At 44.7% G+C, this 19,463-nt stretch overlaps 1 protein-coding gene across 3 annotated transcripts in view; it reads right to left on the bottom strand.

Annotated features, from left to right (window-relative positions):
* SMARCAL1 (SWI/SNF related, matrix associated, actin dependent regulator of chromatin, subfamily a like 1) overlaps positions 1-19,463 on the bottom strand; it is a 57,074-nt gene that overhangs the window by 9,118 nt on the left and 28,493 nt on the right. For all 3 annotated transcript variants that reach the window (XM_027589368.2, XM_027589365.2, XM_027589366.2), the window contains 4 exons: positions 16,119-16,259; positions 11,975-12,193; positions 5,997-6,067; positions 2,598-2,700 (listed from right to left, as the gene is read on the bottom strand). In XM_027589368.2, coding sequence (XP_027445169.2) covers positions 2,598-2,700; positions 5,997-6,067; positions 11,975-12,193; positions 16,119-16,259 — 534 coding nt within the window. The remainder of the gene's footprint in view (positions 1-2,597; positions 2,701-5,996; positions 6,068-11,974; positions 12,194-16,118; positions 16,260-19,463) is intronic.

Here is a 19,463-nt window from a genome sequence, read left to right as displayed (position 1 = left end):
CCATCTGACCACCGGTTCTCCGACCGGCACGGCTGAGTTTTATAACAGATTTTAATATCTGGAGGCACAAGCCTATCAACACTGTTCTTCTTTTTCAAAGTTGTCCTAGATATCTCTCCTGCTTATTTTTTGAGACTCCTTTAGCATAATACTATAAGGTTCCCTTAAAATAACCAATTGGAATTTTTATTTGGATTGAGTCAAGCCTATGAATTCATCTGGGAAGGACCAGTATTTTTACAGTGTTTACACTGAAGCATGGCCCAAGTCTCTCCAGTTCTTCATTGGTTTCTACAGTCTTCTTGGTGAGGTGACTATTAGATACTTTATACATTTTTGTTGCTCCGAATTTGATCGTTTTTCCATTGTATTTACTAATTAGTTATAGCTGGTACATAAAAAAGGCAATTTATTTTAGTATATTTATTTGGAATCTAGGTACCCTGTTAAGCTCTTATGCATTCTGATAGTTTTCCAATTAACTGTCTTGAGTTGCTTGAATATGGTGACAGCTCTGATTTTTCCTATCCAGGGATCATAGCTTTTAATTCCTTTGGCTGGCTTCCGGCATCACATCATATACAAAATTCAAGCCCAGGTGGATTAATGAACCACCTCTAAAATTCTCAGGAAAAAAAAAATCACTGGAGAAAATCTTTATGACCTTAAGTAGGGAAAGATTTCTTAAATCATTCATAAAAATTAAAAACCATATAGGAAAAACTAATAAACTTGAAATGTATTTCAGTTATAACAACTAAAGTAAAAATTAAACATGCTGCTCAATAAAACTTCAACAAAATGAAAAGAAAAAAACGTTATGTGATAAATATCCAGAACTGATAAAGAATATTTCCAAATCAGTAAGAGAAAGACAAACCATCTAACAGGAAAACAGGCAGAATATTTACAGAAGAGGGCCTGGGGAAATCACCAATAAATACATAAAAGGATACAACTGTTAGTGGTAGTGAGGGAAATGCAAATTAACATAAGAAAGAGCCGAAATTTCATTTCACTGGAGTGGCAAAAGTAAAAAGTCTGATAATACAAAGTGTTAGTGAGCACTCAGAACAGCAGGAATTTCCAAATGCTGTTGGTGCGATTATAAATGTGAATTACCACCTTGGGGAGAAATCTGACAATACCTAGTAGAGTTGAGGATGAGCCTATCCAATGGTTATACAAGATCATGCATGGACATGCCCACACGTACATGCACATGCATGTACACACATGTATATGAAAGTAGTCATATAATAGCAAAAACTGTAAATAAAATTCCATGTCCCTCAGCAGGAGAATGGATAAACTGTGCTACAGTCACATTTATGGTGAATGAGCTACAGCTATAATACTACATGGAAAAATTTCAAAAATAACACTGAGCGAAAAGGCAAATTTCAGGATACTCACACTATGCTGCCATTTATGTATGTTAAAAAATACATACAGAGGAGACTATATATACTTTGGAGTAAAGCATGACAACATGGAGGGAAGGATTGGGGACAGTGCTTACGTCCAGGGAGGAGGACAGAGAATGAATCAGAGGGCTGCTGAGGAGCCTAAGTATGTTATTACTTAAAATACACACTTTGAAATAAATATAGCAAAACAATTTATTAAATCTGGGTGGAGGACACACAAGTGGCTGCTTTATGTTTCTCTGTACTCCTCCCCATGTTTGAAACGTTCCAAGGGCACCTGGGTAGCTCAGCCGGTTGAGCCGCCAGTTCTTGACTCTGGCTTGGGTCATGACCTCCAGGTCATGGGATCGAGCCCCGTCTTGGGCTCTGCGCTCAGATTCTCTCTCTCCCTCTGCCCCTCCCCTACTGCACACAGTACACACACTCTCTTAAAAAAAAGAAAAGAAAAAAAAGAAAAGAAACATTACATAAAATGTAATAAAGATGAAGGAAGTCAAAAAGCAATTTATGGTCCTAAATTTAACCAAAAATGAAAAGGGAGGTGAAAATACAATGTGTTTAGCTGCTCTAATTCTACATGCAGAGGCTGGTGAAGATTGGGCAGCATTTCCATGTGAAATGTTAGAACTTCACAAGTTTTGTTTCTTAATTTGATGTGTTTAGTTTTAATGAACGTCCTTGGAAATCTTTCTGGGTATTTTTCATTCAATGTGGTAAGGGCCACAAGCCCTACTGAAGTCCGCACACTGCCATGGACGGTTAATAAAGCCACTTTGACGGTAATAAGGAAGAACAAAAGGAAGAGGGTGTTCATAGAAATACTTGTTTCCACACAAGAGAACTTCTGCTACCTCCTTCCTTGACAATCTTGTAGTTATTTACACAGAGTCATGAAAGATCCACTCTTCACAGTGGATGCTTGTTCTCAAAGCAAAGCTCCAGGGGTAGCTGCAGGCAGCAGGGAGGAAGTTAAAGGACACTGCTGGGAAGTATTTTGACCCCACTGTGGTTCTACAAGCAAGAAGGATTCTTCAGAAAGTCTTCAGCAATGTTTCTGGAAACACCAACTCACTTCTTTGGTTCGGATCTGCCCTCAACCTGCTCAGAACCACTCAGCAGCCAACACACGAAAGCAGCACCCTGTGCTGAATTTTGAAGGGAGCTTACCTTTTTCTCAAGCTCTCTTGTAATTGCACTCAGGACTACCTTATGGTGTGCGAATACTAGAAACTTCTCTCTTCCACTTTCCAGGAGGTCCAGGATATATTCACTGCATTTGACAAGGAGAGCACAATAAATTCAACATATACTTAACCAGTTGAAATTACTCCACTGCATCTTTAGCAGACACCTTTGAGGTAGCTGCCCTCCCCTGCCCTTTCCCTCCCTTTCTCTGACAGCTGACCTCTTGCCCTACCCCTCAGGCCAGGTCACCTAAGTAGAAGAAGCAAAATTGGAAGCTGTGGGGAAGCCACCTTCTGCCATGTGCAGAAAGAGTTCTTCTATGCTTGTAAGTCATCTTCCATACACAAATAAAGTATTGTTACGTTTTATGTGTCTGATATGTTACTGAAACTTTCTTACTATCTGGGATCACAGAAGATAATTAACAGTTTTCACTTTTGCTGCTACTATCATTGTAATGTGTTTTCAATACAAACTGAAATGTCCTCTAAGATCTGAAAATGCCTACGCAGGGGATTACAGGATTCTTGACAGTAATCAAATTTCTGGAAGTGTGATATTGAAACTTAATAGTACTGAAGAGACGGTCAGGGAAAGTTCCCCAGATCCCTCACACAGCAGGCGGCAAGTTACAGGGCCAACAGCTAAGTCAGTGGTAAGGGAATTTTTTCTAAGGCAAAGGAAGATGGAGTGAAGAACCTTGTTTGCTTGCTCTTTTCTCCCCTTGATTTACTTCTCTCCTCCATCACTGTTTTTTCTTGACTTTCTACCCCCTCTTTAGCTGTGACCCCGAAGGAAGGCAGCTACACTGGGAGCTATTGGGGGTAGGGGTGGGGGTGACCCAGTCAGCAGACTCTTATGGCTTCCCTGGGATTAATGCCCTGCAGGGGGTTCACAATCCCAGGACACGTCACTGTTCCACATGGGCAACGGGAAGGTGAGCCTCCTTGGACACAAACAGTACGTCCAGGATATATTCACTGCATTTGACGAAAAGGACTCACTCGGCCTGAGGCCATCCTTACACGCGGGTGTGTCTCTGGACATAGAACAGACACTGCCCTCCTTGGAGAAGGACAAATCTCAAAGGTTTCCTGTCAGGCAGGTGGTGACCTGTCCTCTAAGCATCTAAGAATTATTTTCAAGCAACACTATGGCCAACCAGGGAATGGATTTGAGTTCAATTTGTGAAGAGTTGGTACTAATAGAATCTAATTAGTTTGAAAGACATAAAATTTGCCATGATATAAGCAAGAAAGTTTATTGCTACAGCATCAAAAAGTCACAGGCCGTAAAATCAAGTTGGACAGCTCATTAACAACTACAGGTCCCAGTTTTCCTCATTCCTCTCTCCCCTCTACACCTCAGATGTGGTTTTTATTTCTATCCTTCCCAAGTCCCTAAGTTACCGGGCTGGAAATATGTGCCTACGACAGTACCTTTGGCTTTTATATCAAAAGATGCCCATTAAAATGAAAACAAACAACAGCAAAAAGGGGAAGAAAAACAAATAGCAGCGGAAATTGGGGTTTTAAGATTTATAATCTAATTTCCACTCACTAGTTGTGTGACTCTGAGGCCCAGAGACAGACATGAGATGTACTCCGTCTCTGCATTTTAAAAATGGGGCCGGTTTGACTTAACTTGACTGATCTCACAACGAGGCTGTAAGTGTGAAATGAGTTAGCAGATGTCAAAACTGGTTGGAAATTAGAAAGCACTATGTAATTTATCACGGAATTTTGAAAAAGTATGTATAAGGCATGTTATAGATGGAATGTTTGCACCCCCTCCCCCACCCCGCCCACCAAATCCTGTTGAAACAGTAACCCCCAAGGTGAGGTTATTGTGAGATGAGACCTTTGGGAAGGGATAAGGTCACACAGGCAGAGCCCTCATGAATGAAATCAATGTCCTTATCAGAGACCCCCCCCCCCTTCTGTCACGGGAGGACCCAGGGAGAAAACAGCCATCTGCAAGCCAGGAAGAGGGCCCTCACCAGACACTACATCTTCTGTTGCCTCGATCTTGGACTTCTCAGCCTCTAGAAGCATGAGAAAAAAAATTCCTGTTGTTCAAGCCACCCAATCTACTGTATTTTTGTTACAGCAGCCTAAACACACTAAAACAAGGTAGTACCAAAGTTTATTTACGAGGCGGCAGAATGGCCAGATTTAACATTTCTTAGAGAAATGGGTGGTTCTGGGCCCAGCACTCAGTAGGCCCTGAATTTTGTAGGTCACGAGCGGAGAGAGTGAGGGAAAAGGATCACAGCCTTGCCATCTGTTACTCAGCAGCTCGTGAGAAATGGGTTGGTGGGGGCAATTCTGATGAGTTTCTGAGAGAGAAGTTTCCAGGTTGTAAAACCACAGCTGGAGTTCATTAGTCTCCTAACAGTCTCATAAATGAAAAGGGCAGCGCCCCGAGGGTGAAGGAGGGCTGGCCAACATTCAGCAGTCTTTTTGGAGGGGGGGATCTTAGATTTGAATCATGTGGTGAATGCACTCTCTTGCTGCATTTAGGGGTGCAGAGGGAGAGGCCGAGAGGCTGGGGGATCTGGAGGCTTAGTGAGAGGGCGGGGTAGGCTGCGTGTATCTCAATTTATCCACAGATCTTGGTCCCCACAGCCAAGCTGGCACCGCTCAACCCACGCTAAATTCATTTTCATTGTAATTAAATCACTTGGACCATTATCCTGCCAGAGTCTCACATGAATGTTAAACAATAAAAAATCAGGCAAATGCACGTCATGAGAATTGCCTCAAGTTTCTACCACAGTGAATATTTGAACATGAGTGGGTTTTTCCTTTCTTTAAGAAAGGCAGACAATTTTTCAAGTCAGTGAATACATTTAAGAATAGGAATTATGACTTCAGCCTTAGTATAGAAGGCGGAAGGAAAACTTAAGTGTGACAATGGCCCCTTGCCCATATCTTTTGAACAAACTTTGACAGTTGCCACGAGAGAATCCCCATAAGGCAGCCTTCTTGGTCTTCCATGAAACCCCTCACTTGTGTCTACAGGCAAATGACCACAGTTTCCTACTACGGGGAAAAGCTCACTTTAGTGTTTGGTCAACCCCGCCCTCCTTGTAAGTGGCAGCAGCTCAGCTCCAGCTTGGTTAAGACAGGAGCTGTCAAGGACCCCAAACTCGACCGGCAGCGCTCCTGTGACAGGCCCGCTTATGCTCTGCGGGTGATGAGGCTACGCTGCCCTGAACTCTGTATTGAAGGCAGCTATAATTCTAGGCTCTGATCATTTCTTGCAGAGCAGTAAAACCATTCAGGGAGGTTAAGGTAATAGGTATTTCTTTTTCAAGATGAGAGAGAGAAGGGAGTGGGAGAAGTGGGAGAGAGAAGTAGACACTTGGTGGCCACTTACATGACAGATGGGATTTTAGCTTCAGCTGTTCTGTTGAAGAAGAGAAGGAGGGCTTCTTTCTGCTGCCGTCTCTGTGGAAAGAGAAGTCTAGGGTTGAAAGTCTCCCACTCTGCGAACCCTGGGATGAGCTAACATAATTATCACCGCTCTGAGCTTTACAGGTCCTAATGCCAGTTATCGGAGCTGGGAGACCCTGACTCATCCACTCAATTTAGTCAAGCCATGGGAACCGTAGAGATTCTAGTTTGTCATCGGAGATGTGCCATTACAGGTACTCTGTCATATCCCAGGAACTGTTGTGAACAGCCAGTGGTGAGACCAGGAACACGAGAGCCCTCAGGAAAGGCGTCTCGGCCACGCTCCACCATCCACACAGGCTCACGTGATCAGCTGAAATGCAGCCCTTGTTAAGCTATGTGAACCACTTCCTATAGCCTGCTGACGACTTACACATGACATTGGCCCAAGCTGCTTTTTGCCTCCCCTTTTTCTTCTGCCATGTTGTGTCCGCACCAAACTGATAAAGCTTTCTTCTGTCCAAGACTTACTGAATCAATTCCAGTGGACGCCAACTAGTATCTTGTAGAATCATCTCAAAACCATTATTCACGTTGTCTTCTGGCCTGGCTCCCACATAAGGTCATTGACCTCCCAGGAGAAGAAACCTGGTTTTCTTTATAGTTGGCATCTAAATAAATACTCATCAAGGATGCTAGCACAGGAGGTGCACAGACAGTTTCACAATATTATGAGAAAGCATTTATCATCACTCTGGGTTCCCCAGAGATGACAGACACCCTTACCATCACTGCTAGGGTGGCCCTCTCCTTCCACTAGCAAGCGTGGATTACAGACGCCCCTGGAGGCCTGTGAGGCCAGTGACTGACACAACATCTTCTTCATGTAACAAAGAAGTGAGCCCACAGTAATAACATCCATGGCCCTGAAGCCAGGCTGTACCTTAAACAACGGACACCACAGGTGGTGGGACAAGCTGCCTGGTCCAAACAGCTCACTGCCTCCCAACGGTGTCTTTCCTCGAGGACTTGATGAGAAAGAAGGAAGATAACCCGGAACCACAGGAAGCCCGGGGGCCACTGACGGGTTAATGGGGCCATGTCATTCTTGTGGCAGTGGTGGCCACCGTCCCTCCTGTCTTGTGACAGAGGTACAACTGAACAAACTTTCTGAGAACTCTTGTTGGAGATACGACTCTGTGACAGTGTGTCTTAAACTCTTTCTCAGCTATAGATCCAATGTAGACTCTGATGAAGCTCTGGACACACACTTTTCCCTTCTGGACAAGGAGCTCACAGACGTCCTGAGGTGCATTCATGTCCCCCAAAGGGTCCCTTGCAGCAGGCGAGGCCCTCTAACATAATGCGGTCCCTGGTAGGATACCCCGCAAAGGGACAGAGCCAGGCTTCCAAGTGCTGACCTCACCCGCAGTGGGCATGCCTCAAGCAGAGCACACCCCAGTCGTCCCGTCTTCACATTGACTGCCGTGCCCTTCAGAGGCCACCCCTGCTCCTGTCAGGTCCTTCCCTCTCACCCACGCTTGCTCCCTGCACACCGGCTAAGCAGAGAGGGGGAGGGCAGAACAAACAGATAGGCAAGTGGCAGAAAGCACTCTGAAAAACCTCGCCTGTCTGAGATTTACCACCAAGCACTGAGGAGGTGTGGGGAGCAAATCCCTTCATCACACTCAGTTGTGGGGTCAGCCCACAGGGTACCGGCGGGAATGACTTCCAAGTGCACCCAGCCCCATGTTGCAGCGACTCACTCCTTCATGCCTACCTTCACCATATAGTCCACGTTCATAAATTCCTATGGAAGCTGCTTTCTTGGTGTCTGGTTACTTAGAATAGGGAACTGAAATAACCCAAATGTCAACTCACAATTCCTGGCAAAATTCTAATATGGCCACGGGAGAAAACACGTATTGTGCTTTAAAAGAACATTTAACAACACAGAGAAGTGTTCAGGATGAAGTTTTGTAACCTGTTTTCCTCCACCTGATAGATGTTTATAGGGTACCAAGTCTGCTTTTAAAAAAATATGTTACTTATTATATACATAAATTATATCTATATCTATGTATAAGTGTATGTGTAAATAATGCGTATTTGAAAGCCAAATATACATAATTTTATAGAAAAACTACCCAAATGATATATGCCAAAATTGTATGATAAAAAAGATGGGTGACTCTTGTTCATAGTACAGTAATAAGAACCACTCGATTGATGTTACTTTCAAGTCCTTTTCTTTATCTTTCAGATTTTATGCAATAGACAGCTATTTTAATGTAGGAGAGATCAATAGTATTATCTTAAAAAAAAAAAAACAAAAAACCCAAACCTCCCCCAAACTGAGTAGACACAATACTAGTGCATTAATGATCTCACTTCTTTTGCCAGCCACAGGCCAGGAAATTTTAAATAACCTACGTTCTTTGTTCTTCGATCCACTGGGGTTTTGATTTTATTTTTTCTGTTGGAATTTGAATGTATTGTCAAACGGCAGAAGGGTGAACTGATGCTGTCACCAGGAAGTCTGTGCAGACTTGTTCTATTTTTCTGTTCCTGGTCTTGCTGATCAAAAAATTACTATAGACAAAGGAGGATTAGAGTCAGCTTTTCTTAGCCTGTGAAGAGACAGCTATTATTTCAGCCAAAAATAAGAAAGAGCTTTCATTGTACATTATGTTTTATAATAGGGCCACTTCACCTTGGCTTCTGTGATTTAAAGCTTTTTTTTTTAAAAAAAAAGTCTTCCTTCAGATAGGAAGGTGTGAGGGAGCAAAGAATTGCTTCTTGACAGGGCAGGAGCCCTTTGATGGAAACCCACCGGGAAACTTGGGGCTACTAAGTAACTTAAAAGTGGTAGGGGCAACTTTCTATAGATTCACAGGCCTTCCTTACTTGCCCCAAACCATAAAACCACTAAACCCCATTTTAACTTTTTCAACTCAGGATTTCACAGCCAGTCAGGGATTGCACGGGATGTCAAGGGCCAGCTGGTCCAACCCCTGGCTGACACGGGTTCCCCTTCCTGAGCTAAGGGAGGGTGTTGCCTCCGATCGGATCCACAGTTGACAGATGCACCACATCAGTGGCTTTGGAGTAAGAAAGGTTCTGGCAGTCTCAAGGGCAAAGCTCCTAAATTCATTTTCTACTTGGACGTTCCATCATAAAAATGAATTTACATTAAAGACCACAAAAGGGAACCAATTTATCAAGGATTTATCTTGTTATCAGAAAGAATCTAGTATCCGGCTTCAGCATCATCCTGCAGGTCATCTGTACCAACTCAATTTCTCTCTTTTAGGAACAAGCTCCTAATTTTCCTAAGATGCCAACAAAACAGCAAGTCCCAAGCACTGGACTGAGAAGAGCTCTAGGCTCTTTCTCTGCTGAATCCTCGAATTCCACTGCAATCAAGGTTTTTCATAATCTGCACAACAGTGTTACGACTCTGGGATGAAGAAGCAGAGAGAACAGTCACCCAACAGGAGGGGCTCAGAGCGACTGACACTGTCCTTAGGGACTTTTCCAGCACTAGGCCTACAAGGCACGTCATGGCTCCCCTTTTTAGGTTTGAAAGAAAATATCAAAATATCCCAAAGAATTCGGGGGATTTACACAGCTACTGGAAGTTATAAAAATACCAAACATTCCTGATTTCCATGGTTTAGCCTAGTAAATTTCTTTCTTTTTTTTTTTTTTAAGATTCTATTTATTTATTTGACAAAGAAAGAGAGAGAGACCACAAGCAGGGGGAGCGGAAGAGAGAGAGGGAGAAGCAGGCTCCCCGCTGAGCAGGGAACCCTATGCGGGGCTCGATCCCAGGACCCTGGGATCATGACCTGAGCCGAAGGCAGACGCTTAACCAATCAGCCACCCAGGCGCCCCTAGCGCCCATTATTGCCTGTAAACTCAGAAGTCAAACCTCCAGGTCGCATCTGAAATAATCTTTAGAAAGAGCCCCATAACCTAAGGCGAGGAACTATATTAATTGGCAAAAAATTTTAAAAATGCTTTCAAACCTTGTTGCACTAAGTTAAAAATTCCCATACTTCTTTTGAGCCATATTGCACAATTTACAGCTGCCTCTTGGCCACTCGATATGCTGTTCCTCTTCAGTTCTAATGCCCACTGCCTGCTTTTTCTGTTGTCTACATTGCTGGTCTCTGCCTGGTTTGGGAGGGGTACCAGGGACCGGTGAGGGGATTCTCTGGGGAATTCCACAAAATACCGATAGGCTTACTTCCACCACACACACAAGGAACTAAAATGTAGAATATTTATAAACATTCAGATCTTTGCACCTAAAAATACCCCACATCTGAATTTTTCCCATTAATATTGTATTTGCTATACTTGTTCATTGGTTTTCTTGATGGCAGAGGTCACTCATGGGCAACAGTTAGGAGACATAAAAGATTTAAGAGAATTATAAGAAAAAGCTTAAAACTGAGAAAAAGAATTTCCATTCAGGGGTGGCTAGGTGGCTCAGCTGGTTGAGCGGATGACCCCTGATTTCGGCTCAGGTCCTGATCTCAGAGTCATGAGATCGAGTCCCACGTTGGGCTCTGCCCTCAGCAGAGCATCTGTTTGGGATTCTCATTCTCTGGCTCCCTCTGTCCCTCCCCACAGCCTTCGCTCTCTCTCTCTCTCTCTGAAAAATAAATAAATCTAAAAAAAAAAAAAAAAAAGAATTTCCATTCATTGAATTTTTATCTCTAGAAATCAGAAAAAGACCACCATCAGTGATTTTAGCAACAGAATACCTGCTTCTGCTCATGGTCCATGAAATATAGTTTGAGAACCACTGGTCTGTATCTCCACACCGGTGTTGGGGAATTTTGCTGGAAAACCCCACAGTGAAGAGATTACACCTGCTCACTTCCTCCAGACTATCCAGATTATTTTATGTAATACAGCATAAATTACATACAGCTTGACAACTTACCAGCGCATCTTTTACCCTATACTCTTGTTTCTTAAAAGTTACCCATTGGTCTTGCTCATAACATGGTAAAATAACATAAAAACCCTATGCATTCTGCTCTTGTCATTCTTATTTATTTTGTGCTCTCCCACAAGGCTGGGATCTCATCTTGATCTAACTTTCTTTACACAGGGTAAAAACAAGCCCAGAAAATGCTTTATGATAATGTCAAAAAAATGTCAATGACTGTTATTTTCTTGACGATGAAAACGGCAAGGTTTTATCCCAGAAGGACAGAAATGGAGCTGGTGTAAATTACTTTACCACACTTGGCACAGTGTGACACTAAAGACAGATATAAAAGTGTTTTGAAAAGATAAAACCACCATAGTGTTAAGACCTTAAAATACAGGGGTAACAGGCTTGGTTACAGCCTCAGCTCTGCCTTGGAGCAGCCGTAAGACTGAGTAAATCACATTCTCTGTGGGCCTTAGTTTCCCTTTCTATAAAATGGGGATGCCAACTTCTTACCAACCATAAATGACTGAATTAAGTATTAAGTGCTAAGAGGGTTTGAAGACCCTACTTTTGTTCTATATTATTTTGACTAAAAGAGGGTTAACATATATAACAAATACACCTAGAACTAACTTCTAACTGTTACTAGACTGAGTAACAGTTACTAGACTTTAAGGCATTCTCAAAATACACTAAACAGAAATTCCGATTCTGAGAGATTCTGAATGTACGTCACCATTCTGCTGTTGCCACGGCATTTATCTTTACTACCATCTGTCAACAGTGATCTACACATGTACAAAACCGCAAACTAGGAAGAGATTTTGGAAGGAGACTAGGTAGGTTGAGAGAGGACATGGGCTCACGGTCCTTGCCCAGGGGCGTGGGAAGAGGTCCTGGAACGGCAAGCTCCGAGAACTCTGGGTGACCCTGGTGGACCCCCTCCCGGGAAGGACCAGCTGTAGACACATCGACTTCCAAGTCCCCATCTCAAGCCCCAGACTCACAGTTTTGTTCATGGTGGTCATTTCCTTGGCCGCGGCGTCCAGGGCGGCTCTGGCCTTGGTGCTGATCTGGCCAGGGACAAGGGCTACTATCTTGCGCTGCTTGGGCGGGAGCTGCGCCAGGACGTCACACTTGAGGCGTCGCAGCATGACCGCTTCCTCCAGCAGGAGCTTCAGCTCGCCGAGGTTGGAGGAGCCCGAATAATCCCATCCCCAGGGCTGCTGTGGAGGAAGAACCAAGACACGCAGCCAGTTAGCTTCTCCTAGGGCCAAGTTAACCGGGCTGCGACCTCAACTGGCTCACGACCTTCTCTTCCTGTGGCTTTGTTCAGACAACTTCAAGGGGCTCTAAAGGATGAATGTAACCTCATATAATACAGGTGGGAGCAAGGAAGGAAAAGAGAAAAAGAAAGTCAGGAATAAAGCGAACTAAAAACATCTACCTTGGTGTTCTACACACTGAACTTCCTAGCAGGAAATGCAAGACGCTGAGAGGTCTGGTGTCCATTACATTGAAAACAAATAAGACGTTTGGCTTGTCAGACTATTCCTGTATTCTCAATAAAGAATCATCTTCCCCAGGGCTTATCCTAAAGTCCACTGCACGATGAAACAAATCACGTTTCTTCAGTAATATCTTTATTTAATGAGATGTATTGAGATTTAAGATGCTGTTGTTCCTTAGTACAGGCTATCCCAGCACAACCAAGTGCAATGACATGCACACAGTGTGTTGCTGCTGTTGGCGGGGATTGGAGGGAGGAACCAAGAACACAGGCTTTTGCCAGTCTGGCTGAGACCAGAGGTGGGTTTTAGGGTACGCAGGCAGTCCTTCATAAAAATGGTTTCTTCACTTAGTAGCTCATGGGAGGCAATGAGCAAGAATATCTATTCCCGGTGACATAGCTAGAGAAGATGTTAAAATGAAAACCAGTATCTTTCACTGCCAATCTTACTCGAAATAGAACTGACATCTCCAGTCCCGTAGAAATGAGGGAACCAAGGTGTCTGCTGCCTTATGTTTCCAGCTGCTTGTTTCTCTTTCTGTCTTAACCTCCCCTGGACCATAAACCACCGTAGGCAGAAGCTAGGCTTGTTCATTTCCGAGGGCCAGTGAACCTAGCCTCTAATTGTGAAGACATGGCGGGTATCCTTTGCTAAATAGAGGATAGAAAGAGATGGTCAAAGGTGGAGAAGTAAAATGATCAAAAACTGCTTCTTCTTTAAAAAAATTCTCTGAAATCACCTGGAAGTTCTCAGCAAATGCCTTCATGCAATGGGGTCAAAAATGAGCTCAGCAAGGGGCAGTCTCTTCAGTGGCTTTTCTCAATGCAAGAAGTTGGCCACAGTAAAAAAAAAAAAAAAAAAAAAAAGGCAGCCCTGCCCTACGGGCTGTATTAAATAAAAATCATGCTGGGAACGAGTGGATACCATAATTAATTTGGGTAGCATGCTCCTATGTCAGCTTTTAATCTTGTAGGTTAAAACCCAGTAATACCAAAGATTTAAAATTTGGAATATTCACAATCCAACAAGCTTTTATTGAAAATTTACCATGTAGCAGGCACTGGGCTAGGTGGAAGGAGGGGAAGGGGTAAGGCACTGTCTATGTTCGTTTTCTTGGTTGTTCGTGGGGGAGGGGACACAGTGAGGAGAGGAAGGATGAATTTAATAAGGATGGCATGAAGACTGGGGAGATGGTGGACAGAGACTGGGGACATGGGAAGGGGCAGTCTGGGGGTTAAGGCAACGAATTCTGTCTTCAGCCCCTACCATCACTAGCTAAGCACCATACTGTGAGCCCAGATAGTCGAGGAAGAGACGATCCTTTTCAGAAAGTGAGTCATTTACAAATAGGACAGAGGTACAAATCACTCATGAAGAGTTTTGAGGGACCATGACAACCAGGTAGAATCTAATCTGGATTGATCCACGGGGAAAGTCATTACAGATTTTGTTAAAGAAGTGTATAGCTTTAAATACATTTAATAACAGAAATTTCCTGCCTCAATAAGCAGCTAAAAATGGTTTGCAATTAACTTTGCAAAGCACTACAATTTACATTATAAGTACTTTGTTTGAATGTTAAGTGGATATTTTTAAAGTACTTGAAAAGTTTTTCGAAAAAAGTATTTAAAAAATAAGGCAGACAATCTTATTTACATCACAAACTTGCATAGCAAGGCTTTTTCCTCAAGATGGCATGTGTCATGGGTAAGCAAACAGCCATTTCTCCAAAGTGTCAGCATCTTCGATGCAAATAGCAGCGCAGTATATTTGTCATTTGATCACAAAACAGGAACCCTGAAGGTCTGAACTAATGGGGTCTTAGAGTTGGGTTGGAGCCTCTGCAGCCAGGGCGCCATCCACAAGAAAGAAGTCAGGCATAGTGCGGGTTGTGGCATCGAGGTTTACGAAGTTACAGCAGAACAACTGGGGAAAAGGAGAAGTGATCTACACTTGAGAGGGACCAGAGTCTGCCGTTCTCTAATTCAGGGCCATGTGGACCCCCATGGGAACAGCGTTTGGGAGTTTGAGAAGTCTGACCTTGCGAGACGAAGATCTGTCGCTGAAGGATCAATTCACTGCCCTGGCCACTTTCAAAAATGGAAGTGAGAAAGAAAAATTAGCGAATCTTCCCTCTGGTTTTCTGATTGTGGAAGTTCCAGAGCCTGGGTCAGAGAGAGCTACCAGGGGCACAGGAAGAAGATGCCAGCCAGCCCCGTCCATATCCCGTGAGCATCTGCAAGGTCGCCAACCAGGACCTATGCTTCCATCCCCCATGGCCAATCCAGAGCCTGGCACCCCAGCAAACAGATGAGTTGTATCCCACTGGCGGGTCTGGAGAGAGTGCAGAAGGCACTAGAGGCCAAGAAGGAGGAGTCCCTTTCCGAAGAGAAAGCAGCTCAATCCCAGAAGAAGACAGCTCAGCTGAGTAAGGAAAAAAACGAACACCTCAGCAAACAAGGAGCTGATTCTCCATGTCATCCTTTCTCGAGTTATTTTTGGGGAAGAATACTGGAAACGTGCACAGGCTTTGGCCAAGCTGGTTATGGCTGCCTGACACTGAGAGGCACCCCTAGCTCAGGAAACATGCTGAGTCCGCCACAAACATGCTGCTGACGTGGAGGGAGGCATGGCCGTAGACAAGGAGAGAGAGGAAATCCTGGAGGCTCTGGTGAGGAGCCTCCTCTACTGAGGAGGACAGTGTCCCACGCTCAGCGGGCTGGATCCGATTGATGAACACTGATGGATTCAATGGCCCATCAGGAGGAATGGAGGATCGGTGAATAATGTCATTTAAACACTTAAAAAAATGTTGATTTTCTGGCTTACCAAAGTAATCCATTTTGGTGTACATTATCTTCCAATCATAAATGGAAGACAGGTGGGGGGGGAGAAAGGGAGGGGATGGGGAAGGGAGAGGAAGAGAGAAGGAATGAATGACTGAATGATGGGGAAAATTTCGCATCCTACTTTTTTCCTACTCTTTTATTTCCCCAAGTCATTAAATAAATACTTTTTTCAGTTAAAAGAAATCGAGGTTTTAGAAATCAAGATTTTGATTGCAATGGCATTTGCAGTTACAAGCTCCCTCTGCCATCCTTGGAGACTGAAGCTGCGCAGACTCGAGTCCCAGAGGCACCTGCCCTGCTGGCACCTACAGATAATCTGTAGGTCAGAGGCTTCTGGCCTATTGAGCAGGCACACTTCACTGTAATGAGTCGACGTTTTGGCTGATGAGAGCCCACCGAGGCAGCTCCAGATCACACTCCCCCTCTTCCTGCTTCGAGGCCTCTGCTGTTTCTTCCATGCAGAGGATACGGGCCCCAGCCGCACCCCAGCTTGCCTCCGTGCCCTTCTCAGAGCTCCGGGCACCTACACATCAGCCACTGGTCGCCTTATTGGGAAACCCCACCCTAGAATCACAAGCATTAAAACTAGGAGGGACTGTTCTTTTTCTTGAGGACACTTGAAGGTCAGAGTTAGGGGCAAAGCAGGATGAAAATCTGGGTCTGGTTCCCTGGCCAGTGTGCTTCTGATCATACCATGGCCAAAGAGAAGGAACAAAAGGTAAGTATCAAAATCGGGGAGAGGGATCGGGCGGTGGGTTGGGGGGAGGGGGAGGGGAGGAAAGAATAAATACCCGCTTGGCATCACAGTAGCGAAGTCCAAAAGCATGAAACTGAGGGAAGAAAGTTGGCCTGACCCCGATGATCTGGGTGTAGAGCTCTGCGGGCCGGGACATGGCTGGCGTGCCGGACAACAGGATCACCCTCTTTGCAACCTAGAAGACAAACAGCCAAAGGTGCTGAGAGCGCACAGAGGAGGACCTAGGGACTATCCCAAATGCCCCAATGGGATTGGAGCTGGATGCCCCAGGAAGAGCAAAATGCCTTGAAAGGCAGCCAGAGCACCTCTCCCTTCCTGGGCGCCCTGACTGCTGGCAGTTCGCCAGTTTACTCCTCTTGACCCAGGGAGATCTAGATCCCAATGACACCAGAGGCTGGCCTCACTCCAGATCCTGGTGTGGCCCATACCTGGGAACTCTAAGCAAAGGTAGAGGAGCACACACGTTCCGAGAGCCTCATGGTGTGACCCACGTAAGCAGCGGGATGCCACCTCCTAGGCTGCCTTTGTCATAAGTCCCTACATCAGGACTCAGCACATGATACTGAATTCCACCTTCTCTGTCTCCCTCACTAGACTGTGAGCGTCTTGGGATCAGGGCTGTGTTCACCTTTATCTTCTGTAGCACAGAGCCTGGCACAAAGTAAGCAACCAACAAATGTTCGCTGTATGCTGAGAAATATTCAGCTAACCAGTGTCCCCGGGAAGATGGGAAAAACTCAACGAATCCAGCATTGGAAGAGGAAGTGGAAGTGGGGGACAGAGAGCAACAGGTCTGACCTGCTTCCAGAGGGGATCTCTGACATCTGAGCTGAACTTCTGGTCAGAAAATGACACTGAGGACCAGCCCTTTCTCACTGCCAGGAGGAAAAGTCAGGGGTGGCCTGTGCACAAGCCTCTATCTGATTTTCTTCTGAGGACAAAGAGGCTGTCGCTAACTCAGCTGCACAACGCTTTGAGCCCCAGGAGCTCCCTGACTTAGCTCATTTTGCAGTTAATAAGGACTTTAAAAAGTGGGACCCAGATCCATTTACCCTAAACTCAGCCCAGGTCTGCAGCAGCCTGCTCAGCAGTAGGTAGAACAGAAATAAATGGTCGATTCCAGTGATGAACTCCAGGTTGCTCACTAGCCTGACCCCAACCTGAACCTGAGGAGATCAGACAGAAATATCCCACCTCTTACTAAGATGGGAAAGAGGATAAGAATAAGGGAGACACTCTTCACTGTATTAGAGGACATGGAATGGCCAAAAATTCCTGGAGGTAAAATCCATTTCGGCCCTAGAAGGAAGCCTTACCAGGGAGCTCATTGTCTAGAAACACCTTGTTAACCACTGTAACCTTGAGTTAACGAGGGAAGTATAAGGCAATGGCATGCAGTAAATCACCTAGGGGAGGAAATTAGGTTTTCAAATGGATATGCTGCCTCATAAAAATAAATAAATAAAGGTGCAACAGAGGGAAGAAAAAGGACTCTTTATACATATACAATATATATAACTCTCAAGATGCACTTTTGCCCTCTCCATGACTGCCAATACCCAATTCCATTATGACAGGAGAGGTATGAATTTCTCCAGCTATAATTTTCTACAGTTCAATTACCCAGGCTTCTAATTTCCTGCACAGTTTAATGCAGACTCATTAAAATAACAATGAGCTTCTTGAATGACGTCTGTAGCATCGCTTGCCTTGGCTCAAGACCACTTCAATGAAACGGGGACAATGAGAAGTCTTATCAATGAGAGAAAATCGGCGTGTCATCCCAAACCGATTCCCCACGTCGCTGTTCTGCTGCTGCCTGGGGATGGAGCCTGGGCGGAGACAGCTCACAGATCAGGTGATGGAAAATAACTCCCAGGTTCTCAGGTGGGTATTATACTTCCCTCGTTAACTCAAGGTTACAGTGGTTAATAAGGTGTTTCTAGACAATGAGCTCCGTGGTAGGCTTCCTTCTAGGGCTGAAATGGATTTTACCTCCAGGAATTTTTGGCCATTCCATGTCCTCTAATACAGTGAGGAGTGTCTCCCTTATTCTCAGGATAAGGGTCAGAGTCAATTCTGAGCCCGTTCTCCCATACACTGCCTGGACCAGGGGTGATGAGACCATTGAAAATGGGTGTTTGTGGGTGTTTAAAAAGCAGAGGCAGCATTATGGAAAAAGAAAAAGGCCAGCTTTGAAAAGAAACCAGAACAGCGTCTTTTCTGTTCTGGAATGATTTAGCCTGCTCCCTGCTCAGCCCCAACATGCTGGTACTGTCATCACTGTCACCCAAACGGCCTTTAATCCTGCCCACCTGCCCAGCTGCCCATGATTTATGGGTCACCCTCCACCTCGGAGAACCTCCAATTTCGGAAAATAGAAATGTATAAAACTACGTAAATCAACACTAAACAGAACGGTTTATAGTCAGCTCCTCTGGCTAACAAAAGAGAGCGGCCCCCAGGAAATCCATTATGGAGCAATGGAAAAAAATCATTTCTGTGTGATGTCCGAGAGAAATGACGTGATTCACAGGAGCAGACACTGTTGGGGGCAGGTGACCTTCAAAGACAGGTTCAGTTTCCTAAGGGATTAAGGTCATCAGTTCAGCCCTGGGGAACAGGATGCTAGCAGGACAAGTTAGTATATATAATTTGCCAAGGAGAATCGAATCCAACTCAGAGTAAATAAACTACACATAGATTTTTAAATATGAGCCAAGAGAAGGCTCTGTTGCAGGGAAGAGCCGAAACTGTTGTAAGTTCATACAAGCAGCAGCCTGGGAATTCTTCATCACTTTCTGTTGTTACCTCCTTTTTTCCAACTGAGCCAATAACTTGCTTTACCGAATAATTCTGACTGGGTATAACACACTTCACCAAGACTCTGGACTGGGGAAAAAGTCATGCTCCCCAAAGCTGAGCCCCATTCTTGTCCCATGTTATTCCTAACGGTATTCTAAATAAAGTTCAGTCTATAGGCTGAGTCCCCTGTGATTTAGAAGTACTACTTGAGAAAGTTGGTGACATCAAAGAGAAGGTCACGCCCATGCCACCCAAGTGTCCTGATACACACTGGCCCCACGAGGCAGGGACACCGGAGCTACACTGTCATGAGTTCAGAAGTCATTACAGAATCTTCAAAAACAAGGAGAGTGGCAAACACAGTCTGAGGGCATGTGACCAAAAGTACAGAGATCAAGAACAAAGGCAGGATCACCGTCATGAGCCAAGAAGCAACAGAAGAGTCAACACCTGTGGTTAAGTCTAAACCCTGAGAACAAGAGGGGAAACCCACTCTTCAGGAGAAACCCAGTGACCGGAATCGGGAAAAAGATCGAGGCTCTGTTCTTCCCTCTGCTCTCCATGATATGCAAGA

The sequence above is a fragment of the Zalophus californianus genome, chromosome 3 (genome assembly GCF_009762305.2).
Source record: "Zalophus californianus isolate mZalCal1 chromosome 3, mZalCal1.pri.v2, whole genome shotgun sequence".
In the NCBI taxonomy this organism is placed as follows: Eukaryota; Metazoa; Chordata; class Mammalia; order Carnivora; family Otariidae; genus Zalophus; species Zalophus californianus.
The sequence above is the reverse complement of the archived record's forward strand: the minus strand, read 5'-3'. Positions and strand labels throughout refer to the sequence as shown.